The 25,817-nt window shown below is 59.3% G+C and overlaps 9 protein-coding genes across 9 annotated transcripts in view; all 9 read left to right on the top strand.

The window, feature by feature from the left end:
• Nucleotides 1-523: 523 nt before the first annotated feature.
• Nucleotides 524-2,170, top strand: LSCM1_00386 (uncharacterized protein; the record flags this gene model as incomplete). Its single annotated transcript, XM_067318038.1, has 1 exon — nucleotides 524-2,170. One exon carries the CDS (start codon nucleotides 524-526, stop codon nucleotides 2,168-2,170), a length of 1,647 nt encoding a protein of 548 aa, XP_067174143.1.
• Nucleotides 2,171-4,407: 2,237 nt separating this feature from the next.
• LSCM1_00385 (uncharacterized protein) lies at nucleotides 4,408-5,829 on the top strand (the record flags this gene model as incomplete). The annotated part of the gene is made up of 1 exon (XM_067318037.1): nucleotides 4,408-5,829. The coding sequence occupies one exon, from the start codon at nucleotides 4,408-4,410 to the stop codon at nucleotides 5,827-5,829; it is 1,422 nt and encodes a 473-aa protein (XP_067174142.1).
• Nucleotides 5,830-6,551: 722 nt separating this feature from the next.
• Nucleotides 6,552-7,553, top strand: LSCM1_00384 (uncharacterized protein; the record flags this gene model as incomplete). The annotated part of the gene is made up of 1 exon (XM_067318036.1): nucleotides 6,552-7,553. The coding sequence occupies one exon, from the start codon at nucleotides 6,552-6,554 to the stop codon at nucleotides 7,551-7,553; it is 1,002 nt and encodes a 333-aa protein (XP_067174141.1).
• Nucleotides 7,554-10,509: 2,956 nt separating this feature from the next.
• LSCM1_00383 (uncharacterized protein) lies at nucleotides 10,510-11,913 on the top strand (the record flags this gene model as incomplete). Its single annotated transcript, XM_067318035.1, has 1 exon — nucleotides 10,510-11,913. The coding sequence occupies one exon, from the start codon at nucleotides 10,510-10,512 to the stop codon at nucleotides 11,911-11,913; it is 1,404 nt and encodes a 467-aa protein (XP_067174140.1).
• Nucleotides 11,914-12,825: 912 nt separating this feature from the next.
• Nucleotides 12,826-14,634, top strand: LSCM1_00382 (uncharacterized protein; the record flags this gene model as incomplete). The annotated part of the gene is made up of 1 exon (XM_067318034.1): nucleotides 12,826-14,634. One exon carries the CDS (start codon nucleotides 12,826-12,828, stop codon nucleotides 14,632-14,634), a length of 1,809 nt encoding a protein of 602 aa, XP_067174139.1.
• Nucleotides 14,635-16,455: 1,821 nt separating this feature from the next.
• LSCM1_00381 (uncharacterized protein) lies at nucleotides 16,456-17,103 on the top strand (the record flags this gene model as incomplete). The annotated part of the gene is made up of 1 exon (XM_067318033.1): nucleotides 16,456-17,103. One exon carries the CDS (start codon nucleotides 16,456-16,458, stop codon nucleotides 17,101-17,103), a length of 648 nt encoding a protein of 215 aa, XP_067174138.1.
• An 808-nt stretch (nucleotides 17,104-17,911) lies between these two features.
• Nucleotides 17,912-19,822, top strand: LSCM1_00380 (uncharacterized protein; the record flags this gene model as incomplete). Its single annotated transcript, XM_067318032.1, has 1 exon — nucleotides 17,912-19,822. One exon carries the CDS (start codon nucleotides 17,912-17,914, stop codon nucleotides 19,820-19,822), a length of 1,911 nt encoding a protein of 636 aa, XP_067174137.1.
• A 1,053-nt stretch (nucleotides 19,823-20,875) lies between these two features.
• Nucleotides 20,876-24,352, top strand: LSCM1_00379 (uncharacterized protein; the record flags this gene model as incomplete). Its single annotated transcript, XM_067318031.1, has 1 exon — nucleotides 20,876-24,352. The coding sequence occupies one exon, from the start codon at nucleotides 20,876-20,878 to the stop codon at nucleotides 24,350-24,352; it is 3,477 nt and encodes a 1,158-aa protein (XP_067174136.1).
• Nucleotides 24,353-25,445: 1,093 nt separating this feature from the next.
• The window catches only part of LSCM1_00378 (uncharacterized protein), a gene marked incomplete at both ends in the record, with an annotated part of 1,116 nt that continues 744 nt past the window's right edge, over nucleotides 25,446-25,817 (top strand). The window contains one exon of the mRNA XM_067318030.1: nucleotides 25,446-25,817. This exon is cut by the window's right edge and continues 744 nt beyond it. Coding sequence (XP_067174135.1) covers nucleotides 25,446-25,817 — 372 coding nt within the window.

Here is a 25,817-nt window from a genome sequence, read left to right as displayed (position 1 = left end):
CATCCTACTTCTCTTTTCCTTACTACCCCTGCTCCATTCTCCCTCTTTCTGCCCCCACCGCTCCATTGCGCTCTCGCCCTCGCCTTCGATTCTCCGCTCTGCAATCCCTTCTCTGCTTGCCCTCGTCATGGCAGGTTGCAGCTCTTCACATACTTACGCGTGTGTCGTCCCGCTACTCACCCCGTCCCCGTCTTGCACGCGCGTGCGTGTCTGCTTCTTTCGCTTGCGCTGTAGCTGACGTGCGCAGCACTGCTACATTATTTTCCTGTGTGAGGCCGCGGCAGTGCACCAACGCTGTCCTCACTTCTCCCCGTATCCGATTGGACTCTCGTTTCTTGGTGCTTTCGACTCTTTTGGCCATCTTCCCCTCACCCCCACCCCCACCCCTCACACAAACAAACACGTGCACCTCGCGAGTAGATCGATTCTGTGCTGCCTCTGGAGGCATCTGCGGCCTCGACATCGCCTCCGACGTTTTCTCTGTGATTTTTCTTTTTTTTTTTTGGCACTGGCACTCGAGAGAATGGAATGCGCTGATACGCTGCGCCTCATCGCGTCCTACCTGACGAAGAAGGAACTCATTACGCTGAGCGAAGTCTCACGGCTCTGTTGGAAGATCGTCACTGAAGTGTTTCTATCGTATGAGGAGAAGCAATACCTGGTAGGACCGTGCTTGAAAGAGGATTATGTGGAGCTTGCTCCGCCTAGTCAGATTGTGGCTCTGGGACTTCTGGAGAAGGAGCAGCGGCTTCTTGTGCTCGTGCGCAGTGGCACAGACACGTTTAACTCGGAGGAAGTGGAATGCTACCTGTACACACAGCTGGCGGAGAGTGACGGGTCCCTGGCAGAGCATCACAAGGAGCTCCCTGCCTGCTTCGCCTTTCCCTCCTCGCTCGTGCACTTTGGTGGGAATCGGTACCTCCTCTGCGAAACGCGCGAAGGGGATCTGCACGTGTTCGACTGCCTTATCGAGGCCATGATTGAGTTACCTGTTGGGACAGATGGCTTTTACGCATCCCCGGGCGGGGATCACTTTCTCCTCGACTACGACCGCCATGCCTTCTTCTGCACCGCTAGCGTTCATATTGCTTGCTGGTGGGAGGTAAACCGAGTCGACTTCAAGCGGCATGCAGACGCCTACAGCACGGCGTCAGAGTTGTCGCTGCCCGTCCTCATGGCAGCGCGCCTGCGCGCGCAGGTTGCCCTGTTGCCTGATCCCTTCATGAACTGTAGTGGCCAAACTAGCAGCAGCGCCGCTGCGCGCGTTGATGCAACTCATCCGGCACCACCCTCGCACTTCTACCTGGGCACCAGCAGCGCCGCCTGGCGCACGTTTTGGATGGGCAACCGCTCTGCTCTGTGCGCCAACGAAGACGGGGTGAGTCTGCTCAAGAGCGGCCCGTCTCGCGAAATGGTCGCAGAACGACTGACCTCTCTTTCGTCCTCGGGCTTTGACTTTGTACACCGCAGCTGCGGCGATGTCTACGCCACCCCATTGGAGGACTATGATGAGTACGCCGTCATGAGCTGCCGAGAGGTGCGACTGCACACGGTGAGTTACTGGCCAAAGCGGCGACAGACCGCCGAGGTGCATGCGATCGATCTGGATGCTATTGTACCTAGTAGCGCCTCTATCACCAGCGTCCGCGTTGTTGTGAGTCAGGCCACCTACCTAATCTACATGCAGCTCAAAGGGCTTGACCGTATGCTGCTGTTGTCCTCCGATCTGACGCTGACGCGGTGGATCTCGATCGGGCGGCCCTCGTGCTATGTGCTGTGTCGCCAGCAGGTGTCGCTTGTCATGGCAAACCTCTCCGAGGGCGGCGGCGGCGGTGGCGGCGGCGACAGTTTCCACCCGCTCGTGGAGGCGGTGGAGGGCGGACTGGGCTGCGTTTACACTTTCGGGATGCGGCCGCCTGAGGTATCAGCTACTTCCACGACAGATCCGTTTGTGATGACCGTCAAGGCGACCGCAGCTGTAGCCGACGACGTTGCCCCCTCTGCGGCGGGCCGCTTTTCGATGCTGCCGCAGTCGTTCACCTGCGTGGAGGCGCTCTCCTGGGCGGCGCTCGGTATCGTTTCCGCCTCACTTATGTGGACGGTGTCGGCGCTGTGCTACAATGTTTGGTGGTTGTACTTGCAGCTTATCCTTCATGAAAAGGTAGCCTAGTTGCGTGTTCTTCCGTTAGCTGGCGTGCGCGTGTGCGTGTCTGTGCGAAGTTGAGCAGACCGTTGTGGGATAGGGAGAAACGAAAGGGGATCGTTGGAGGGGAGAAGCGAAGCCCGGGAAAGGGGCACGTGGGAGGTGCCGGGAAGCGGCGTACTCGCGGTGGCTGATACGTCGTTCCGCTTACGCGCACTCACGCGTGCCCGCACGCATGCCTCCAATCACGAGAGTGAGAAAAAAGGGGAAGGTGCGAAGACGCTGCCATGGACCACTCCGTGCGCGACTCCATTTCCGTCTCTGCAGCCGGACAGCTCTTTTTTTTTCCCTTCCCTTTCTGTAGTTCAATGGGTTTCGCGTGTCGCAAAAGGCTGCGCGTAATGCCTCATCTGAATACGAATATCTTTGCCGTGCGCAGTTTGGCCCCCCCACCCCCTCTCTCTCCCCGCCCGCTGTGCTTTGGATTCTTCTGACGTTACCCTTCGTACAACTCTCCATCTCGCCTGCGTTCTCTTGATTTGCACTTCTCTGGGGGAGCGGCAACGACTCCGGCGCTTCTCTTGCCATCTTCATCTACCACCGACCCGCCCGATTTTTTTTCTTTCCTCTGAAATGACGTCTGCGCTCCTGTGGGCCTCTGTGGCCAGTGCATGCTAACACAACACCTCCCTCCTCTGTTCCCTCCCCACACCTCGCGCACACCTCACTGTGCATATATTCATATATAGTACGCTGCAGATCAGCGATTTGGTCCCTTTTCTCTTTGAGTGTGTTAATGTGCGTGTATGCATGTTTTCTCTTCATGTTTTCTGCGCGTATCTGACTTGCTTTCGCTTCTTCATCGAACATGCTCTCTTTTCGTGCGGTCGGTCGGGTGAAAAGCGATGGGCGATCTTTACCTGTATCGACAGAGGAGACGCGCCCAGTTGCCGATAGCACGCGCACCAAAGACGGCCACCCCCGTAGTCGCCTGCAGGCAGATCCACGGAAGCTACCTCGGCTCACCGTGAATGTCTGAGTTACGGTTTAATCGTTTCTGTCTCTTTGTGCTTTGTATTTGTTCAGCACACCGCACTAAATATCATCGCTGCGGCTCGCATGCAAGGGGGTCCGCCTGTGCGGAGAGCATGACTCTGTTCGACAAAGAGTAGAGACAGAGAAGAGGGGCGGCGGCGAACGACAAGTGCACCGATGTCGGCGTGTAGGAGAACTTCAAGACAAGATGCAGAGTGAGGGTTGCCCCCCGCCGCTATCTGTGCGTGGAGAAGTTTCCACCCCACACCATTCGCGAGATTTACTCACTGGCACGTCTTCTCGTTTCTTTTGCATTCTATCTTCTTTGGTGCCTCCCATCACCTCTTCTACACGCTCTGATTATTTTTTTTTTGAGGGCACGCCAGATAGGCGCATCATCATGTGCGTGTGGCTTTGAGTTTTTCAGATGTTCTGCTCTTCGAATGCCTGCCTGTGTGCGTGTTTGCGCGTGTATGGAGGGTCTTATTGGGTGCTCACTGCCCCCCCTCCCACTCTTTTTTTCTTTGCGTGCCCCTTTCTCCTTTTTGAATGTAAACGTTCTCAGTTTTTTGTATCCCGCAACCGCTTTGCGTTTGGCGCGATGGGGTCATGTCTGACAGGATCTCGTCGTCGGAGAAATGCCAAACGCATCATGGCCCGCTCCACTACTCCCCCCCTCCCTTCCTCTCGACAATAGAAACAAAGAAAACAGTCTAAGAGGCGCCAACGTCGAACGTGCTGCTACAGCGGCGCGTACCAAAGGCAGGAATTCGGCGGTGGGGTAACGTGCACAGCTTCTCATTGTCCTCGCCGCGTCCTCGTTGAGGGAACACAGCCTCCGCGGAAGGTGGCCCATACGCTGTGCCCTCCCCCTCCCTGCCTCACGGTATTCTGTGGGTACTTGCATGTGTGCAAATCGGAATGCGGCTGACTATGCTGGCTCAACAAAGCTGTGCCTCTTTGGATTCGCAATACTGTTTGATACCTGCCACGTCCTTTCGGTTCTGCGTGAGCCATCTCTTCGTGTGCTGTCTGCACGTGCGACTGCAGGCAGCGGCAGCCGTGCAGTCCTTTCGCATCGCCACTGCTCCCTCCCCTCCCGTCCCCCTCCCGTCCCCCTCCCCTTCCCCTATCGCCTTCCTCAAAGGGGAAAAGAAAGCGACTCTCTCACGCGCATCCTCTCCTCCTCCTTTAGCTCCACGAACACGCACGCAAGGGGAAAGGGCAATATGAGCATGGAGAGGACATTTGAAGCCTTCTGTGCGGAGCGCGCTCTCCAGCAGCGGCGTGACGGCCTGCTCGTCCCGCCCGAGTCATTGCACAGCTTTTCGTACTATCAATGGTTGGAAGTGGCGAAGGCAAAGTATGTGGAGAGCCAGCCGCCGGTCTCTTCCTCTGTAGGGCAGCAGTGGCCTCCAGTAAAGCGGACAAAGAAGGAAGACGGCGCAAGCGACTCCGGCAGTCCCCTTGCCGACGGGCTCGCACAACAGCTTGCCGAGTCTCTTGAGCAGCAGATGAGGCCTGCCGTCGCCTCCGCCGCTCTCCGCCACGCCACCCTGGAGGCCTTTCCGATGCCGGGGGCCTCGAGGGAGATGCCTGCGTTTCTTGCGCTGGCCGAGGCAGCGATTCGCTTGACACTATGGGCGCCAGAGGACGGACGGCTAGCGCAGCTGGCAGCTCGCCTCCGTCCTAATCTGCGCACGCTAGAGGAGCAGGGCATCATTCGCCTCTACCACGGCTGCTATCCATCCCTTCAGGTGCTCATGGACCTACTCTCCTGGCGCATCATTTCCCATCGATGGGAACGCCTCACACCCGAGATGCGGGAGGCTTCTGTAGATGGCGTACTGAAGCTGTGCGGCCGCTTGGACCACAGGGCCACTGAAGCGTTGCGTGCTGTCGTGCAGGAACTTCCCATGTCTGCAGCTTCCTCTTCCTCCGAAGACCCGATCAATGCGATGACGCTCGACAAGTTAGTCGGCCATGTGAGTGCCGCCGTGCCATTCCAGTTCGCGGCCTGCCGTGACCTAGTGCCACTGTACCCGGAGCCGACCGGACTGCTGCACGTGCCTGGGGGACCGGCCCCTTCCACCGACAGCCCGCCGAGGGAGGGGCCGTTGCCAAAGCCCGTTAAGGAAGAACGGGTTGATGATGCTGAGGTGCGGGTCGGCGAGCTGCTAGGCGCAACATGCACTTCGACCCTCGTCGAGCTCGCGCCGGAGGAAGAAGCGTTGCAGAGCCGCCGCGCGCATGTCGCACCAGTAGCGGCACCGCCATCCCATCCTAGTCCTAGCCTTACGCCGCGCACTACCAGGGGCACACGCCCTTCCGCTAGCCTTGCTGAGACCCGTCACCAGGTTCCGACGCGAACGGCAAGTGGGCATATTGCTTGCATCTCTCAGTACCACGCACGGTACGCAGATCCGGCGAGGCACGCCAGCCCTGAGTGTCCCTACTGTGCCACTTGCCACCTAATGGAGATCATCTTCCACGGCAACAAGCGCGACTGCACGTGGGGCCACTGGCCGACGCCGCGGAAGATCCAGCATCACCTGAAGCAGTTTCCGCAACTGATGAAGCTCGCGCAGGAGCGTTTTGCTTCTCTGCAGCGCGGAGTGCGGATGACTGCGACAGACGAGGTGCCACTCTGAGTCATGCCAGCAATCTCCCCTTTCACTAGGGGCCCTGCGCCGCTATTTCCTTGCTACTGAAGAGATAGGCGTAGATACGATGCAGCGCGCTCCTCACAGCTACACAGACCGCAGAGCATCTGGAAAAGAAGAATGCACGGCTTTCGGTGGAGAAGCCGTCAGCAACCTCTGCTACCCGTAATGTCGACGCTGCCTCCACTCTCTTCATGTTGGCGAATGCGCCGCGTAAAAAGGGCATATGGGGCGAAGGCTAAGTTGCATGCATGCAGCTTCCTTCAAAATGCCGCCCACAAGGCCTCGCTCCAAGCAGCCTTGAAGCCTGTTCAGCTTTCCTCTTGGGTGCGCATTCGGCCTCGCCGCCGCCGTGGCTGTGAACCGCTTTTCTCATGCCCGCGAAGATTTCTGCCTGGTTTTCTGTCCCTTTTCTCTCTCTCCTTTGCCCCATCCCCTTACACACAAACGTGATGTGCGCGTGATGAGCTTACTTCTCTGACTCGCCTCAGTTGATTCCCCTGCGTAGAAATATATACATATATATATATATATATATATGTATATTCGAACCAACCACGAGCAGTCGACAAGAGCTTCCCCTTTTTGATTTTCTTCGGCTGACTGATCTATCGACGCGTTCAGTGCACACGCACACACACACGCACGTACATCTACAGAGAGATAAGGAAAGAGAGAGGAACACTTCAAAAAGGACGAAAAAAAAAGCCATGTCGGCATCGTTTGACAAGTCAAAGAATGTGGCGAGCTCCATCGATCAGCTGATCGGCCAGACACCGGCGTTGTACCTGAACAAGGCGAACCACACAAAGGCGAAGATTGTCCTCAAGATGGAGTGTGAGAACCCGTTGGCATCTGTGAAGGATCGCCTTGGGTTTGCCATCTACGATAAGGCGGAGAAGGAAGGCAAGTTGATACCCGGCAAGTCGGTTGTGGTCGAGTCAACTAGTGGTAACACTGGGGTGGCGCTGGCGTACTTGGGTGCGATTCGCGGCTACAAGGTCATCATCACCATGCCGGAATCCATGTCTCTCGAGCGCCGCTGCCTGCTGCGTATCTTCGGTGCCGAGCTGATCCTCACCCCCGCCGCTCTTGGCATGAAGGGTGCCGTAGCGATGGCCAAGAAGATCGTCGCCGCCAATCCGAACGCCGTCTTGGCAGATCAGTTTGGAACCAAGTACAACGCCCTCATTCACGAGGAAACCACAGGGCCTGAGATTTGGGAGCAGACGCACCACCAAGTCGACTGCTACGTCGCCGGCGTTGGAACAGGTGGTACGCTCACGGGTGTGGCGCGTGCGCTCAAGAAGGTAGGCTGCAATGCTCGCATCGTTGCTGTGGAGCCAGCAGAGTCACCCGTGCTCTCGGGTGGAAAGCCGGGCCCGCACAAGATTCAGGGCATTGGGGCGGGCTTCGTGCCGGATGTGCTCGACCGCACCCTCATCGACGAGGTGTTCTGCGTGGCGAGCGACGACGCCATTGATACGGCTCTGAAGCTCACGCGCAGCGACGGTGTCTACGCTGGCTTCTCTGGTGGCGCCAACGTGTACGCGGCTCTGAAGATCGCAGAGCGTCCCGAAATGGAGGGCAAGACGATAGTGACGATCATCCCGTCCTTTGGCGAGCGCTACCTTTCCACTGCGTTGTTTAGGAGCGTGCGGGATGAGGTGTCGTCCCTGCCGGTGGTAGACGCCTCGGAGCTGCAGGACTGAGCCGGCACCGACCGCGTCGTCACTGCGACGTTCGCGCGACGCGAGCGTGGTGGAGGAAGAAGAGAAAATAAAAGTCGATTCGGGCGGGGGGGCTTTGAGGCCTACCAAGGCTGGGGGAAGGAAACTATGCGAGATGGCTGGAGTGAGAATGCGGCAGTAGCCTTCAATTGTTTCTCGATACCTTCAGTGCCCGAGGCCGCCACTGCCCCCCTTTGCGCTTGCCGTTCCTGAGTCTGTGCACCACGAAAAAAAAAAAGCGCATGCGACAAGCAGCGAAGAGGGAGCGGTTAATGTCGCCGTTGAGCAGCAGAAGGACGTCTTACTCTTTTTTAGCTTCCGCTTCCATTTTTCTATTGCTTCTTCCATCGCGCCACTCGACGGTGCCACGGCCAGCAACTGGCGGCGTGGGTTTTCGTGTGGGCTTGCGGTGGCGCGGTGTTGTCTTCTCCCCTCTCTTTCCTGCTCGTTTCCTGTGCCTTCCTTGGTGTCCATGCTGGCATGGCAGCTTGAGGAGAGACCCGCACAAATGTACACTGGCACACATACACAGAGGGAGAAGAAAGAGAACGGAGATGAATATACCAGCTGTCTCTCCCCCTCTTTCTCTTAATTCTGCAAGCGCGCCTCCATTCGACTCCGTATACAAATTGTTGATGCAGCGGACGGCGCCGTGGCCGGTCTCTCTCTCTCTTCCCCCACTCTCCCTCCGTCTTCATTGGTGTGTGTGTGTGTGTGCCTGCACGCCAGCCAATGCGTGTTTCTCTTTTTCATTTCCGTTTTACCTGTTTCCACCTCATTTTGCATCTTGCTCTGGTGATATTTTATGCGTGCTTTTTCTCTCCCACGACGATGCCGGCCACCTCACTGCGAGGTCATAAGAGCTCAGCGCTCGCGGCGTAAATGGGAAGCCGTCTAGGGTTCCCCGTGAGGCGGGGCTGCGTACTGTTTGTTGTCGACGGTGAGGCCTGGGCTGACGCTTTTACCGAAGCGACTTGCGACCATGATTTCGGTTGGACGAGCGCATTACAAGTTGCGCCGACTATTCAGCAAATATACGCATCCGCCTCCCTGCCGCTCTGCCTTCGCTGTGCTGCGGTAATGCCGGGTGTGGTCGCGGAGTTTTGCCTGCACGGTACGCAGCGGAGCCGCTATGAACCGAAGGGCACCTGTTGTTTGGCCCGGCTCCGAGGCATGGACATGGGGCAACAGTGGTGGTGGGGGGCGCTTGTTGTGTGCGTGCATTTATCGAACTGCTCCTGTTAGACTGGACCCTCAAACGGGAGAATCTTTCTTTTTCTCGTCTCTCCTTTCCCAAGTTTTGCTCGACTCTTGTATGTGGCCTTACCTTCGCGAAAGTATTTTATGTGCCCCTCCCACTCGGACTGCGCACGAAAACGCCTTTTCTCGCGGCGCGCACGTCGTGCAGCAGCGCCGATGGAAGGCCATTTTGCCTGAGGTGGCATCGAGGAGGTAAGGAAGCAGATAAGCGAAGGGCCATATGGAGAGAGAGGATGGGGGTGGGATAAGACAGCACCGCGAGCACGTTCGCTTTCTGCGGGGGCGAGTGTCTTGATGCATGCCCTCTTCGCGCACATCGACGGTCTCTACCCCTCTGCCTCGATCTCATCGCTTTCTCTGCCTGTGAAAGCGCCGTACTTTTTTCTTCTTCGTTCTCTACATTATATTATCGATTGCCAATGAAAACGCGTGGGCACCGCCCCTCCCGACCCAAACCGCATAGCGTCGACGCGGCACCAAAGCTCAAGCAGAGACTGGGAGGAAGTGGATTAGGAGACACCTCGAGCGACGCACAAAGAGGGAGAGATGGATTGTGGTGCATACATGTGAGCATTTTTGCGTGAATCTCAGCGTGGGTGCTGCCTCCACTGCATGCGTGAAGACATCGCCGCAGGCAGATGCGGCATCGGGGAAGTCGCTCTTCTGTTACTGTTGGGTGCCTAGAGTATAGAGTGCGTTTGTAGAGCACACGCTTTGCGGCGCCGTGTGCATCCCCGTCGTCGTGTCTTGCCTCTTTGGTCGAGATCGTTGTGTCTGCACAGCAGACTCGGCCACAGAGACAACGAAGCTGACGAATTCGTAGCGGCGTTTCTCCCTTCGCAGTCCTCTTGCGACGTGCGCTGTTCTGCATCGCCACTACCTTCACCGCTCCGTCCCTTGGCATTGCCCCCCCCTCTCCTCCCACGCATCACACACTCTCTGCGCGCCCCCCCCTTTTTCTCATTTTTTCTCTTCGTTTTCTGTGTCTGATGCGTTTGTACTGTATGATTTGGTCCAACGCAACGGGCGCACCGAAGGAGACCGCTCTTCTGTGCGTTCCAGTGCGTGTGCGTGGGTGCGTGCATTGGCCTGCGTGAGGGAGCGCACACCGGCTTTGTTCACCGCGGAGACGACGGAGCAAAGAGAAGCGCACGCTCAGTAAGACGTCACATCCAAACCACACGGATGGGCCAGTGTACACTGTCGCTCATACGTCCACTTTTTTTTCTCCGTCTCCCTCTCTGACTTGGAGAGACCTTCGCGACACGCGGCCTGGCAGCGCGGCGGCACAAAAGTGGTGCACTCTGCACATTGCTATGTGGAAGGCGTTGCTCTCTCCGCTCTCTTCTTTGTTTCCTTTGGCGCATCTCGGACGCATACACAGCGGCACGCACAGAGCGTAGTGGAGGAACGGAAGTTGGCTCTCGGCAGCAGCGCGTCGCCAGCCAACCGTCTGCCCCTCGTGAAGCTGCCAGCCGCTCGAACGCGCCTATCCGAGTCGTGTGCTGCTGCACTTGAGGACTGGAAGAGGCGGCGGACTGCGGTACGGCAGATTTTCTTTTCCTCGTCGTTGATAGATAGCCATTTGAGCACAAGACTCTCTTCTGCATTTTCGAGTGCGCGCCAGTGTAGACGGTGTTGAACGAGGAACGCCAGGGCGAAGCAAAGGCACGCAGCCATGCACTTCTCTCGCTACCCTCTCCGGCTGACGGACCTGGAGCGGCAGAAGCTGCAGCTCATCGTGGCGGCGCTGAAGGTGAGTGAGTACACAGATGACGTCGATGACTTTATGCGCCCTTATGGAAAGGAGAGCCGCATGGAGGCCGCGATACGCGAATTCATCGACATCGTCATCGGACTCGCGATTGCCTCGGATGCCATTCCACGCTCCATGAAGAACTCTTTCCTCGCAGGGGGGGTGAAAGTGGCCACGGTGGTTCCGTTGCTGGAAGACCTCTTTGAGATAATGCGCCGGCACACTCGCCTGAACCCATTCAGCCACCGCGGCGAGTTCGGTAAGCTAATGATGATGCTGCAGGACGTGCAGAAACGGACTATGCAAGGCGCTCTTGAAATTCGAAGTACGCTTGTTATACCAGTGCGCACCGTGGAGATGGCCCTCTCAAGCATCCAGTGCGAGGCCCTCGCCAACGACGAGGCTGTGCGCACGGACTACCTAAAAAAGACAGGGGCTGAGAAGCAGGCCGGCATGCAGAGCCTCATCGACCGCTACAGCGACGGAGATGAGCGCAAGAAGGAGGTCATCGAGCACTGCCTGCGCAGCATCGACGACGTTTATTCGTTTATTCAGGCCAATACGCGGCCGCTTCGTACCTTGCGACGCTGGCTGAGCCGTGACTTCGAGCCTCTTCCATCGGACGACGTCTACAGCATCGCCATCCGCTACGGTCGTGGCGGGTCCTGCTTCACCCACAGCCACGTCACGCACTGCCTGTACGTTACCGAGTCGCTTTTACTGTGGGAAAATGTGCAGAAGAACATTTTGAGCCTGTGGGAGGCCGCCGAGGACGACATGCTCGTCGATGGTCAGGGCCAGTACGTCGTGGCGAACACCGGGCAGGGGTTCCACCGCATGTGCTCGGCACCGAAGAGCTATGGGGTCATGTCTCGCCTCGTGCGCGACACAGAGCAGCGCTTGGGTGGCTGGGTCGGAATAAAGGTGATTCATCTCGGCGACCGTGATGTGCCGAATCCGCTCGTCTTCATCGACAAGTACACTGTCATTCCACGGTTGGTAATACCGGTTGTGCAAACGCTGCATGCTTTACGCTACGTCTTCCATGAAGAGAACGAGGAGGACGAAGAGCAGCAGCATCTGGCGCACGAGTACGACAACTACCCCGGCCTTCGACACCTGCTGCGCTCCAAGTACCACAGCTACGGCGAGTTGACAATGACGATCCTGAGCGACTTTTTTAAGCACGCCTTCGACGGCTCTGGTGACGACGGCGGCAGCTGCATCGACGGGAGGCTGACATCGGCGTGGAACTGGTGCCATCAGCTGCACAAGAAGAAGTACTATGACGCGTTTGTGTTGACAGGTTTTGCAGGGTTTGATTGAGTCGCTTTCCACCTTTGGCGGCGCGCTGGACCGGTGCCAGGGCGCAGACTGCCAAGCCACAGTTGATGCCCCGGAGCGCTCGCTCTCTCAAGCGTTCGCATGCGTCTTTCTCGCTGTTCCACTTTGTTCCGTGTATTCACTTCTTCCCTGACTGATCAGCGCAAGGCTGCGCTCTCTTGGAGCTCGTCGCATGCTCGCATCTGGTGTTGTGTGTGTGTGTGTGTGTGTGTGTGCGTGCGTATCTGCGCGCTTGTGTCTTTTACCTGTATAATGGGCACCCGCCCCGCCTCCTTCACTTCACGGTGAGCTTCATCGGCTGAAACGTCGAGAGAACGGGAAAAGCGCATGCTCCACAGCGTGCAGCCGCAGCAGCGAAAACAACGACAACGTCACACGGATGCAGTGCTCATAAGCGAGCGCGAACAGCGACGAAACGTTTCGTCACCCTGTCAACGTGGACCGCCCTTTTTTCCCCCTTTCTTTGTGAAACCGTTAGCGAGTCCTTGCCATGCCTGCATGCGCACGTACTCCTCTGGTGCCCGCTTCCGCCGCGTGACCCCACCCCCACCTCCCGACAGGCACATGGATTGCACGAGCGCTTTTTTCACTGTCTCTGCTCGCAGCATGCTGTTCCCTTAGCATGAGAACGAACCAGGTGCCGTTGCGAGTGAGTTTGGGTGTGCTTACGTGATGCGCGTGCTTGGCGTCTCGACATCCTTGCCGATCTGTCAGTCCGTCTTCCTCCTCTGCTCTTCACCCGGCCCTGCCTTTCCGCCTCCAACCATACGTCGGCTTGCCCCCTTCATACACATGAACACGTGCAATCCGCTGGCACTTCTCACTTGACGCGCCTCTAGCGCAGTTTCGAGAGCAACGAAAAAAAAATAGAAAGTATCTGCGGTGACAACAGGGATGATCGATACGCTATCGATCGTGAGTGACAGCGGCGTGGTGCTGTGGCACAGAACATGTCACGAGACAGGACGGCGTGCAATGGTGAACCGGCTGATACAGGAGGTACTACTGGAAGATCGCGCTGGCCTCCCGCACTACAGTGTGGATGACTACCAGATGCAGTGGGCTTTGGAAAACGACGCCAAGTTTTTCGTGGTGGCAGTGTATCCAAAGTTCTTCAAGCCGCTCTACATGCAGGAGTTCCTACGAGACATCGCGGCTACATTTGCCAGGAAGTACGGCAAGCAAACGTCCCAGCAGGACTTCTCTGATACTCAGCGGAGCAGTAACAAGACACCATCAACGAACCTGATGGAGTTCAGCGCAGAGTATGCTGCGCTTTACGCGAAGTTCAGTGCCAGCGAACAGGCGGCCTCGCGGCTTGTAGAAGGCGAAGATGGAAACGCGGCTGCGAGCAGCGGTAGCAGTGGCGCCGCATGTGAGGAGAGCGACAGCAGTTCTGCTCAAGAGGACGTCAATAACAACGAAGCGCGCCGGGGCAGCCACCAGCAGCCGTCTGCGCATACTGCAGGGAAGGTAATTATGACGAAGGATGGTCGCCGGCTCAACATTGGAGGCGCCCCTAACAAGGGTAATGCAGATGGTGCGGCCGCGGCCACAGCAGGCGCCTCGGCTAAGAAGCGCGGCAAGAAGCCAACGAAGTGGGACAGCACCAGCGCCGTTCTCGACCCCGCAGTAGAGAAGCAGCTGCGGCAGAGCAAGGCAACTGAGGAGGAGCTGCAAGCGCAGGCTAACATACAGCGCGAGGCCTACATCAAGCGTCTGTCTAGCGGTGCCATTGCCCCGGTGAAAGAGCGTGAGTGGGAAGGTCAGTCGCGCGGTCGCTTGGCGACGTGGCTACGCTCCTACGTTGGAAGTCGCGAGGTGGACGCGGAAGGCTTGAAGAAAGTTATACCTGACCTGCGCGAAAAACTCATGGCAAAGAACGTCGCCGTGGAGGTGGCCGAGAGAGTGTGCAAGTCCGTCGAGGCTTCCCTGGCTGGCAAGCGGCTCGGCACCTTCGAATCACTCTACAAGACCGTCGAAGGCGCCATGACAGCCTCATTGCGCCGCATTCTGCAACCGAAGCGTGAGGTGAACATCTTGCGCGACGTCGCCGTTGCCAAGGCCGCTGGTAAGCCCTACTCCATCGTCCTCTGTGGCGTTAATGGGGTGGGCAAGTCCACGTCCCTCGCGAAGATAACCTACTGGCTTCAGCAGAACGGTAATTCGGTCCTCTTGGCAGCCGGAGACACCTTTCGGCACGGCGCAGTGGAGCAGCTGGAGGTACACGGGCGGTGCTTGGGGGTCCCTGTCTTTCATCTAGGCTACGGTACTGATCCTTCCGCCGTCGCCGCGGCCGCCGTGGCGCAGGCCAGCAAGCAGCACACCGACGTGGTGATGATCGACACAGCTGGCCGGATGCAAGACCACGAGTCTCGCATGCGGGCCTTAGCAAAGCTCATCCACGATAACCAGCCTGACCTCGTTCTCTTTGTGGGTGAGGCGCTCGTTGGCAACAACGGCATCGACCAGCTGCGCAAGTTCAATCAGTGCTTGGTGGACTTCGCGCCTGTCGGATCGCGGCCGCGCGGCATCGACGGAATTGTGCTGACCAAGTTTGACACGATCGACGACAAAGTCGGCGCAGCACTCTCCATGGTGTACGAGCTCGGTCAGCCCATCGTATTTGTGGGCGTCGGGCAGACCTACCAGGACTTGAAGGTGATCGAGCCGGAGGTGGTGGTGAGTGCGCTGATGAAGTGATCCGCGGCGCGTGGGCTGAGCAAATCTCCTGTTCCTTGTCGCTGGAGCCGCCTCAGGTGGACGCTCCCGCTGGGGTGGCGGAATGTGCCCAACCGGCCGCTCTAACAGCTTCACTTCGGGATTGCTCTTGCGTACTTTCGAGATGGAGCATTTCTGTTTCTCCCCTCCCATTAAACTGCGGCGACGGGGGGGAAGGGGGGGCGCGGACGTGCACGATGCTGTGCAGATAGGCGTGCACGAATATATGTGTGTGGGCCTGGGCAGAAGGACGGACGAGGAGGGGGAAGGAGAGCTGTGCATGCGCTTGATTCGCGCCTGCGTCATCGAAATCGCTGTGACTACGAAACGAAGGCGCGTCGCCTAGCTTGAGGATGAGATTCGAAGCAGGGTTGCGCAAAAGTAGATCACGTGTGATTTCGCACGCACAATGATGAAGGACGCGGACGAGTAAGGCTCGCGCCGGATGTCCCTGCGAGCGTACCTGAAGGGTGCGGAATTTCTCTCCCGAGACACACTCTCCTGCCCGCCCTGGTGCAGCGCAGCGCCTGGAGAAGATGGCACGGCATTTTCGCGCACCCTCCCCTCCTCCTCCTCCGCAAAAAAAAAAGAAAAAGGGGCCGCTTCCGAAGCGAGTTGCCCCTAACTGCATCGGTGTAGAAATGAAATGCACGATTCATTCTGACAAGGGAGAGCGGCCAGCCGGGCTTGCAAAGCATTGAGGGAGGCCGCAGCGAGCTGGACACTGGCGGCTCGAGGGACGAGGAGGACCTGCAGCGCCACGCAAAGACGCTCTTCCGAAGAGTGGGCGCATCAGTGATGCTCGGACGGGAGGAGGGGGAAGCGATGCACCTGACTACGGAGCTAATGGGCAGCCGACGCATGCGCTTTCGCGCACTAGATGGTCCAGCGCACGAGGGGCCTGGGGGGAGACCGCAAAGCGCATGCGTCCAGCAGGAGGGACAGCGACGCACATCAGTGCTGCTTCACCCCGGCCATCTTGTCTCCCCTCCGCACCTCCTCTCCACCGGCTCGCATGACATATACGACTCGCCTTTCCCTGCTTCTCTTTTCTTGGCGCCCTCGGTGTGGACCATTTTGTTTGCTTGGGCGAGGTGGGATGGGGGCGATGTGACGATGGTGAGGGGCTCTCCTCCTTTTCTCAGGGCGCGGGCCTTTGCTGCTGCCCCTTATCCTCACAGACTCCATGCGTTCAAAAGAGGGAACCGGCGGAAAACTGAGGAGACGCTTCTACTGATGAAGCAGAGCACGACGGTCTGTCACTCGCAGGCCGCTTTGGAGCGATGCGATGATGTTGGAGGGCAGAGGTCGGGACAGACCGTAGCGCGTTGTCTTTGGTGGGGGGAGGGAGGGGAGCAAGACGGCGTGGCTGCGGAGAGAGCGCTTGCATCGGCGGCCGTTGACGGTGGTTTTGCTTCCTCTACATCGTCTCACTCTCTGCGACTCTCCGGCCTCTCAGCTGGCTCAGTCTTCTCCTCATCTCCTCCCGTCTCGCTCCCTCTCTCTCGGTCTGTCTGCTTCCTCAGGGTCAATGCACCCCCTTCCCGTAGCAGAGTCCCCCGCCGCATCCGGGGTTCGAGTCCTGTCCTTTTTTTTTTCTGCGTAGAACCTGCGAGTACGGAAGAAGGGGAGGAGCGCAGAAAGACCGGACGCACACCTGAAAGGGAGCACACCCTTCGGCTGCAAGCACGCCAGCAGGGGCGTGCAGCGGGCATTATCTTCCGCTTTCCCATTTCTTTTCACTCTGTTGCCTCGCCGATGCATAAACTCTGAGCTCTTTGTGAAACCTCGACCAAGCGCCTCATGGATAACGCCTTCTCGTGCTCGTCGCACGATCTGCTTGAGCTGGAGCGCCAAGCATCCAGACACGGCACCTCGCTCTTCCCTTGCCAAGAAGGTACCTGCAGGCACGAAAGTAGGGGCGGTTGCGCTGCCATAATGTGGGAGAAGAGAGCGCCTCGAAAAGCGGTTCAGACATTCTCCTTCGATGGAGCGCCACCACATCACCGCAGCAGCCACGGCACCTTCCATTCTGGCGTGGCGGGCAGTTCCCTGAAGTCGTCCTGCGTTGCCCACGCGGCACGTGAGTACGGGGGTAGTCGCTGCGCCACTTACCACAGAGGTCCACACTGCTTCCCTACGCCCCGCTACCGGGAAGCTCTGTCGCGGCAGCGCCACGACGCCGGGGCGCGTGGTGGCGGCTTGGTCTGTGGCTGCGACGGAGCGCTTTGTTGTGCCGCTAAGACTTTGGACGTGCTGAGTAGCACGGCGCCATCGACGCAAGCCGAGGATGACTTGTGGCTTTTATGGTCTGCTGTTCCCCATCATCTGCTTATGCAGCTCATACACACCCCGCAAGATGCGGAGGTGCTACTCGCAAGGCTGAGGGAGGAGCAGCACCTTCTTGAGAACAGCGACATCAACGAGACTGTACACTACGAGAGGAGATGACCATCTCACCTGTGCGCGTGGCGTACATGGCGCAGATACGACGCTTTCACATCTCTCCCTCTGTGTGTGTGTGTAAGCGAGCTCTTTTCTTCCTCTTCTCATCCACTCTGGAGTACCTTTGCCACATCGCTTGCTGTGCTCGGCATTTCTCTGTCCTTCGTTGCTTTATATGCCACACAAGCACACCAACATACCGATCTGCGGCCGGTCTCGCCGCAAGAGACATTACAGCCCCCACCCGCCCCCCGCCTCTTTCGCTTCAATCGTCGAGAGGTGGAGGGAAATCTGTGCTGTGCCATGATGGCGTATGCGTGCGCACTAGCGAGGAGAGAAGTGTGGAGCGTAAAAGTTGGAGAGTCGCGCGACAGCGTCTGGCTGTTTTAGACGTGTGCTGCGTGTACGCGCTACACGGTCTCAGCTCTCTCCTCTCTTTCACCTCTGCCGCCGCCTTCTCTACGCCCTTTGCTTCTCGCACCTCACTCCTCTCATCTTCGCCGTCGTCCAGGGGCTGCTTGCCGTGAAACTTATCCGCGCGTAGGCGTCGGTTTTCGTGGAGCCGGACGTAACGGCAGCTGCGCATGTCTTGTGCGTGCGTGCGTGTGTTTCCTCTCTCTCTCTGCCTGTCTATGGTGTTTGTGTACACACCACACTAAGAGTCGCTCTCTGTCTTTCCTTTCCTTCACTCCTTCCTCTGCTGACCTGACACTTCGCACACGCGTCGCCACCAGTCCGGCGTAGACGTGTGCGTTGTCTCTGTCATCTTACACGCTACTCACGGCTGCGACTCTTGTAACTCGGCCCGTTCCTCATGAGATCTTTTCAGGTGGCCCGCACCTTTGGTGCGGTGCCGAGGAGGCGCTGTCCTGCCGTTCCTGCTCTGCTGCGGTGTCATTCTACGTCCTCATCTCCGCCATCCTGTTCTTCTACCAGTGAGAAGGTGCCGGCTGATGCTGCATCATCGCCGGCCACAAAGCCGCAAAGCATTCGGCTTTCCTGGGACATGGGCATCAGCGACGGCTTGGAGGGGATTGGCGTCTACGCGGGCTCCATCTCTGCCTTTATGAAGCCGGCGCACGAGAAGGCAGAGGCCACTTTCGGCACCGACGGCAGCGGCGTGCTGCCATGTGAGCAGCCTGCTATCCAGGCCGCTCAAGCAGAGCATATGGCTGCGGTGGCCATGGCCGGCAAGTTGCCGCCGCATGAGCTGCGCAATGCTGCGCGCTTGCAAGGGGCGGACTCACATACTGGTGCAGGGGCGCATCGCCACGCCGTCGAGCAGGCGCACCCAACCTCATCGCTGCCCCGCCGCGCCCCGCCGGCGTCGCTAAATGTGACGCCTCGCAAGTCCTCACCGAGTCTCACCGCATACGCGAAGGCGCTGAAGTCTCCCCCGTCGGCATCCCCTGCGACGTCGGCCGCCGCCGCCGTAGACGGGGAAGCGACTCAACCTGCCGCCTCTACCCCTCCTATGTCCTCCCCATTCCCGCAGAGTGGCAGCGTGAAGGGTGCTAGCCGCGTCACCGCGCACGGCTCCCGCATTATGCGCAACAAGGAGGCTACAGACTACTACCGTTCCCTCCCCCAGAACGAGCTGAGTAAGGAGGACATGTGGCGCCGCATTAACGAGGCGAGCGCCGATCGCGCCGAGGCCATCGGCACCGCCATCGGGTCCGCTGAAGTGGATTACTTGAAGTTGGAGGACGAGCTGCGCAACTTCGACCTCTTTCATTACCGTATTGGCGAGATGGCCTACCCTGACAAGGAGATGCGGCGCGACTACTACGCCATGTGGAATCTGGCGATGTCGCTGAACAAGGCACGGTGGGGGATGCTCGAAGTGCACTCGCAGCGGGGAATGAAGACGACCGGCGCTGGCATGAAGCTCATTTTTTGGAAGGAGTCCGTCGGCGCAATCATGGAGAAGCGGCAGATGAGTACGGGGCAGTTCACCGACTCCCATCCCGTCTTGCGCCCCTTCGCCGCGGCGGTGGAGCGCAACCCGCACATGACGAAAGCCTTTGTGCGCGGCTTCACCGACGCCCGCCTACGCATCATCCAGCAGCCCGGAAACGTGCAGCAGCTCTTCGACCACTTCGACAAGTTCTACGGCTACTTCTTCAACTCATTGCTAGAGGTGACACACGTAAAGGACGAGGCGACGGAGCATCTCATGACCCACATTGGCCGCGCTACTGGGCTCACGAACCACTGCGTCATGTTCTGGAAGAAGTACGCGCGTCTCGGCTTCACTATGCTGCCGGCCGACCTCTGCGCCGACAACCACGTGAACCTTGGCCTGCTCCGGAACATTCCTTTGGCGTCGCGCGATCGCGCGGTGCGCCGTCTCCTTTTCGACGTCATGTGCGTAGTCAAGGACGAGATGCTGCACGCGCAAAAAGTTGCGAAAGATGTTCCTCCCAAGGCGTGGCCGATTGTCATGGAATGCCTCTATGCGAACTATTATCTCGGCTTTCTGCAGCGGCGCGATTTCAACGTGAGCGCGATGTTCGCCGACCACAATATCGAGAACGCCGGCTTTGCGTGGTATCGCCTGAAGAAGCGGTGGGAGTGGAAGCGGTACCAAAGCATAGAGCGGCTTGTCGATGAGTCGGCACCGCTGCCGTTCCTCCACACCTCCTTCGCGCACCGCGGCTCGCAATACAGGATGGCGAGCGGTGTCAGCCCGGGCTCTTCACAAGCACAGCGGAGGAGGAGCTGAGGGGAGGCCACGCGCGTGCGGACCGGCGCCATGACGGTCTCAATAGTGATGTTGGCGTGCGTGCGTGTGCGCGTCTGTGTGTCCACTTTCATAGGGGTAGGGTGGTGAAGCTAGTGCTGATTGGCGACCGCTAAGGTCTTATAGCCGATCCCGTCTCCCTCCCCCCTTACCTTCACCCACCTCACTTTGAGGCAAACCATTCCCATGATATTGTCGACTTGGTCGCTGGTAACTCGGGGAAGTGGGGTCAGCATGGAGAAAGAGCGGCAGTGTGTGCATCGCTGAGACGTCATCACCCGGATGCCGGCATCCTTGCGTGCTCTCCCTCGCACGCGCAGTCGACACCGCGCCGTCTCAGTCGTGGTGGAAACTCGACAAAAAGAGAGAGAGGCGACGAGGGGGAAGGGGAACGGCGTCGAGTATATGAAAGGTGGTGAAACAGCGGCGGCCTGACTGCGCCTGCCCCGTCTCTTCCTCGCCGCTAGTGGCCCATTGTCTTCCCACTGCTGCAATGACGGATGCCATTTCCCTTTCGCTACCCCTTGGCGTCTCTACGGTGGTGTAAGCTGCTCATGCCGATGTGCTCGTGTGTGTGCGTGTGTGTGCTTCACCACGTGCACGCCGTAGCTGTTGCGGCTGAGCTCACGCACGGGCACCGAATCACCACGACCTGAGTGGAAGTCTCCAGTCTTCTCTTTGCCCCCTTTTTCCCTCTCGGTCTTTCCTCTTATGAAATGCTCTTCGTCGTTCTCTTCGTGCGTTTATGGCAATCAGCTGCGCGGCACACTCGCTCGCAGACCTGCGCACTTGCGGGCCGACGCTGACGTTCGGATAGATTCCTGGCCCCTTTGTGTTACTGATATGCGCAACTCGTCAGCCTCATTACACTGCGCGACCGCCCACGCACGCACCCCTCGCGTCATCGTATCACTAGAAAGTGTGTGCGAACATACTGCATGACCATCGACCTCGGCGCTTGCCGTTGGCTCTGCTTCGCTTCCCTTTTACCTTGCGAGGGTATTGGTTAGGATAGGGCAAAGACTTGACTCAGTCATGCTGTCGCAGCTTCCTGCACCGCAGCACTTTTCGACCCCTCCTCTCCCTCCCCCCTCTTCCTCCGGTGACTGCGAGTCCGCCTGCTCCCTGGATGCACTCGAGCGTCTTGTGCACTTCACCGGTGCCGGGGCAGATGCATGCTTCTATGCCGTGCGTCCGCCCGAAGCTGAGAGGGATGCGTCGGCAGCGCTCACCTCTACTGCTGAGGGGCTGCGCTACTGGCTAAACCCATCCGTGCGAGCACGCCAAACCACCGCAACGTGCGAGATTACAAACCTGGGGCCGCCCTTCTTCGCCGTCACGTCGACATCCGTGCTGCGCATCTCTGTCGCCCCGCTCTTCGCCGATGGCCGTTGTTTTCCCACTCGCTGCGTGGTGACTCTTGCGACGAGCGCGCAAAGGCTGGACGGGGTGTCGCTGCGGCCGGTAGTGGTTACCGAGTGGCGCTTGGATTTGAAAGGGGCGGATGGCATGAGCACGACAACGGTGCCCCTGCGTACACTCTATCACCTCGCCGTGCTCATGAGCTCATCTGCGGCACCGACAGACGTAGAACAGATGCGCCTCTATATCCAACTGCGCTTCACAGGCTGCTCTGACAGCTCTGACACGCATCGCATTGCAGCTGTGCAGCTGCGTTACGAGCTGCTAGGCACCGCTGCCGAGGTGCTCCAGAAACTCCAGCAACGGCGGCAGGGTGCTGCGGCGCCGACGATGCTCCCGTCACCGCCGTATGGCGGCGCTGACTGCAGCGGGGACCCTGTCTCGAGAGCGAGCGCACTTCTTGAAGAGTTGGAGGTGCAGGTCAGCAGAAGCAGCAGTACTTGTAGCAGTAACAGGATGGCCACCGGCGACGGCGTCAGGGAGGAACGCTTTGGCGTTACAAAGGGGTCACGAACACCGACGAGTCCCCTTTCCTCGATGAGGACGATGTCTGACGGAAGTGAGGACACCGCCGAGGAGATACAGCAACAGCTCCTGTGTTCTCCGCCCCAGCGCTCGGTGACGCGGCCGCGCCCCGAGAGGTCTCAGAGTGGAGAGGGGAGCAGCTCTTCCCCCTTAAGGACTGAAGGCCCCACCGAGGGCCGCGGTGGCCCGAGACTTCTTCGTGTCGAGCGCGCGTTACGCATGCCACCGCCTCCACCGACCTCAGCCACCACCGCGAGCTCAGCGTCTTCGCCGTTTGGTGGTCTATGGCCGCCACGCAAGGTGCGCACCATCGTCCTGGCCCCCTCCATCTCTCCCAGTCTCTGCTCGTCTTCCGCGGGTACCTCGCCCCGAGGTTCCTCTTCACCTGCGCACTCCCCGCCTCCCTCCACGAAGGCCTGCTCGAGCGCAAAGGCGTACTTACCCACTTCACTCGCTGGCACCCTGCGCTGCCGCAGAGCCGATGACAGCGATCGGGAGCACGTTGGGGATGCGGTGTGCGCGCAGAGGCCATCTTTGCGGCAGACCTTCCAGGGAAACTCTTGCGAATCTGCGGCGTCTAGTGAGGTCACCGCCCCTCTCGTGACAGCGACGGAACTCTCTTCCCAGAGGCGCCGGCACCGTGAGTCGCCCCAAGCGCCGCCATATGCGTCCTCCACGGAGGCCCACAAGGTGCCGCAGGATGCGGCGGCAAGCAATGCCGATTCGCATCTCCGCCCGTCTGTGTCGCAGCAGCTCGACGCCCGCTCAGACACTGCCGTGCTGTGGGCCGCCACTTCGCTTCTGGGCACTCGGCCATGGGCCCTCGCCAGTCAGCATCACAGCCACACTAGTACTCCAGCCGCTTCGATGGCGAGCAGTCGCGCGGCATCCTGCGACCGCAGCGCTCGAGCAATGCCGGCGGACTCGGCTAGGGAGGTGCCACGCTGGCCGATGCAGCAGTCCGCTCAGCCGAAGTCGTTTCTTGACTCTGGTGCGTGCGCGCAGCACAGGGATACACTACAGCCGCCGCGACAGCAGCAGCCATCATGGAAGAGAACGCCTCTCGGCACGTTAGACCCAAACATGAGCTGCTATGGAGTTGAACAGAGGGTGGCAAGGTCCAAGACGGAGTCGGCTTCGTGGACGTGGGCTCGCAGCGCGAGGGCCACGACCGGGCTCCTACCACAGCAGCGGCACGACGGGGGCACTCATGTAGCACCGCTGCTGCACCAACCTCGTCCTTTTGTAGCCGCACCGCCGTCCTTCTCCAACCCGGAAGCGTTCGGTCAGCCTTCTTTCTCTCTCCGAGCCGTAGCGCATGCACCGGTGCGTCGCCCCGCCTCTGCCTTCGTGCCGCAACTGCTCCTGCGCTCCACACAACGCAGTAACGAGACATACGCGTCTACCTCCACGCAGCAGGGAGGAGGTGTGAGCGCCGCCAGCAGTGGCAACGCTTCGACCATCGCTGCAGCAGCGTTTGCGCCGCCACCGTCTCAAAACAGGAGACTCTGGTCAACGGCTGCCGCTCCTGCGGGTGCCTCCTCACTTCTCGGTGCCAACCCGCGTTGCAGTGCGACGGCTCATCTGCATACGGGAGGACAGAGGGGCGCCACCAAGTTTTCGGCCTCTTTCTCTGCCGCGCGTTCGCTGGTGCCATCCTCGTGGCTGCCGGTCGATGTGACTGCCTCCCCAGAGGTCTTTGCCGACGACACCGCTTTGATGCAATCGAAAGGTGCCATGGCATCCCAGCGAGGCCTTCGCTCATCTTCTGCACCCCCGCTCAGTCGCCACCGTGACAACGTCGCTTTACTCACCAGCGCGGCCGCCACTGAGCGCATGGAGGACGCAATGTCAGCTGCGTCCGGAAGCAGCACTCCGCGGCCGCCAGTGCCGCCGCCGCCGCCGGGGAGCTGCGCGCTGCTTCACAGCGCCACCTCCATGCAGTCGGTTCGGTCTTCCTCATCCTCTTCCTCGAGCACTTGCGCCGGCACTGGGCCTGCGCTGCCGCTGCAAGAGGTGCGTCATGCCAACCTCGATCGTAGCCAGTCGCCGCAACGCAGTGCCGCTCAGTCCGGCGACGGGCACTCGATCACCTACCCGGCTACTTGTGGGCAGTGGGAGGCAGGGACATTTCCAGTGTGGAAGCACCATGCATCGCGTCGAGGTGTCGGACGCCGTTGGCTGCGCGTCGAGCAGCTGTTACCGTCATCTTCGGCATCGACAGCAGTTCGTCTTCGCATTGCGCTTGACAAGGTGCACCCGTCCATGACGGAGCGAGCCTCGATGCTGCTAGGGCTCGTTAACAGCAGCAGCAGCGCTCGTACAGCTCACTCAGCGTGTGAAGTGTGCATACGGCAGTTGGACACGGTGGAGGTGTGGTGCGGTCGTCGTGCTTACCACAGCGGACTGATTCATCAGGGCAAAGTGCATCAAGCAGAATGCTGCCTGGTGATCAGGTGCAACGCGAAGTTGGTGACGGCAGTGGAGCTGGAGTCGACAGAGGCTGTCGAGGCAGTTAGGCGCCTTCTTTGCGATCGCCCACTCACGCACCACGCGGCCAACTAACGCCCTGTAATCGCAGCCGCATGGGGCGAGTGCGCGAGAGGGCTGGTGCGCTTCAAGCGCCTACCCTGTACGTTTGTATTTACATATCTTCTCTTCTCGCCTTCATCCCTCCTCCAGTGCCGCCCCCGCTGTTGTGTCGTCCCTCTCCCCCTTCGTCTCCCGTCTTTTGTTTTTCCTCCTCCCTTTTGGCCCCTCGTGGGCCTCGTTCGTTAGATTAGATGACGCACGCGCGCATGGTCGTGCAGCGTGCGCTTCAGCGGTGATGCTTGGCAAGGTGCAGCACGCACGGTAGATTTTCACGCACGCACACGCACGCGCGAGGAGTATGCCTTTCTGAATGCTTTCCCTCCCTCTCCTCCTCCGCTCTCCTTAAGGGAGAGAGCACAGCGCAGCACACAGAGCGCATTTGCCAACCCTTCCGGGGGGTGGAGAGGGGAGGGGGAAGAGGGGAAAAGGCAAAGGCGACCGCTCAACGTGGGGAGCGTGCCGTATCCATTTCGTCGTCTCCCCCCTCTCCCCCATTCCGCCCCTGTTGGCGCCCCTTCTCGACTCAGCACCACGTCCACCTATGCTCCTCCCCTTCTTCCTTCCACGGGCGGAGAATTTTCTTTGTGGACGGCCCTCATGCGAAACGTCCTTCTGATCGTTGGCGAATGCGGATTCACATCTGTGTGGGAAATGGCGTGAGCCCCTCCCCCCCAGACACACACACGCACACTTCGCCGCCACCACCACCAGCGCCCCAGTCACAGGCACAGCGTTCGCCTCTGTCACTCACAAAATACCGAGTGAGACTGGCATTGACGTTTCAGCTTCAGGCGTCTCCGCTCTGTACTGCGAAGGGCTTCCCTCACACACATACGCACGGCTGTGCCACTATCCGCTCCCTAAGAGACTTGGATTCGTTCCCCCCTCCCCTCCACACACGCACACTTACGTCCGCTAAAGGCGATTCACATCCTTCGTGCCATCGGCCTTACTCCTCCGCTTAGCTACTGCCGCCGACTTACGCGCGTTTGCGCGTCCCAACATCATCACCCAATAAGACAGGAGCCGTCAAGCTCGATCCCTTTCCTGTTAGCTACAAGTCGCCATGAGTACGAGCCAGCCCATTGTAAAGCCTTTCACCTACCTTCGCGTTCCTAGCGAGGACTCGAAGCCGGTGGAGGAGCTGCGCTTCGATGGCCACAGCGAGGCTGAGCTTCGAAGCACCCTGACACGGTGCTTTCGCCAGTCGCTTCTATCAGAAGACCAGAAGAAGGACATGGCGCGCCACTTGTCTGCGAAAGCTAACGAGAGCGCGAAGAAGCATGCAGTGAAGGGGGGCGACGCTGTCAGCCCTGCTGGAAACGACGCGGGGCCGCCAGCAGACATAGCGCAGCAGCAGGCCGCTATGATTGGCCAGTATCTGGACGGGGCCTCCTACGAAATCATTCCTGTCACCATGCCAATGCGCAGTACTCAG

The sequence above is a fragment of the Leishmania martiniquensis genome, chromosome 36, assembly GCF_017916325.1.
Source record: "Leishmania martiniquensis isolate LSCM1 chromosome 36, whole genome shotgun sequence".
In the NCBI taxonomy this organism is placed as follows: domain Eukaryota; phylum Euglenozoa; class Kinetoplastea; order Trypanosomatida; family Trypanosomatidae; genus Leishmania; species Leishmania martiniquensis.
The sequence above is the reverse complement of the archived record's forward strand: the minus strand, read 5'-3'. Positions and strand labels throughout refer to the sequence as shown.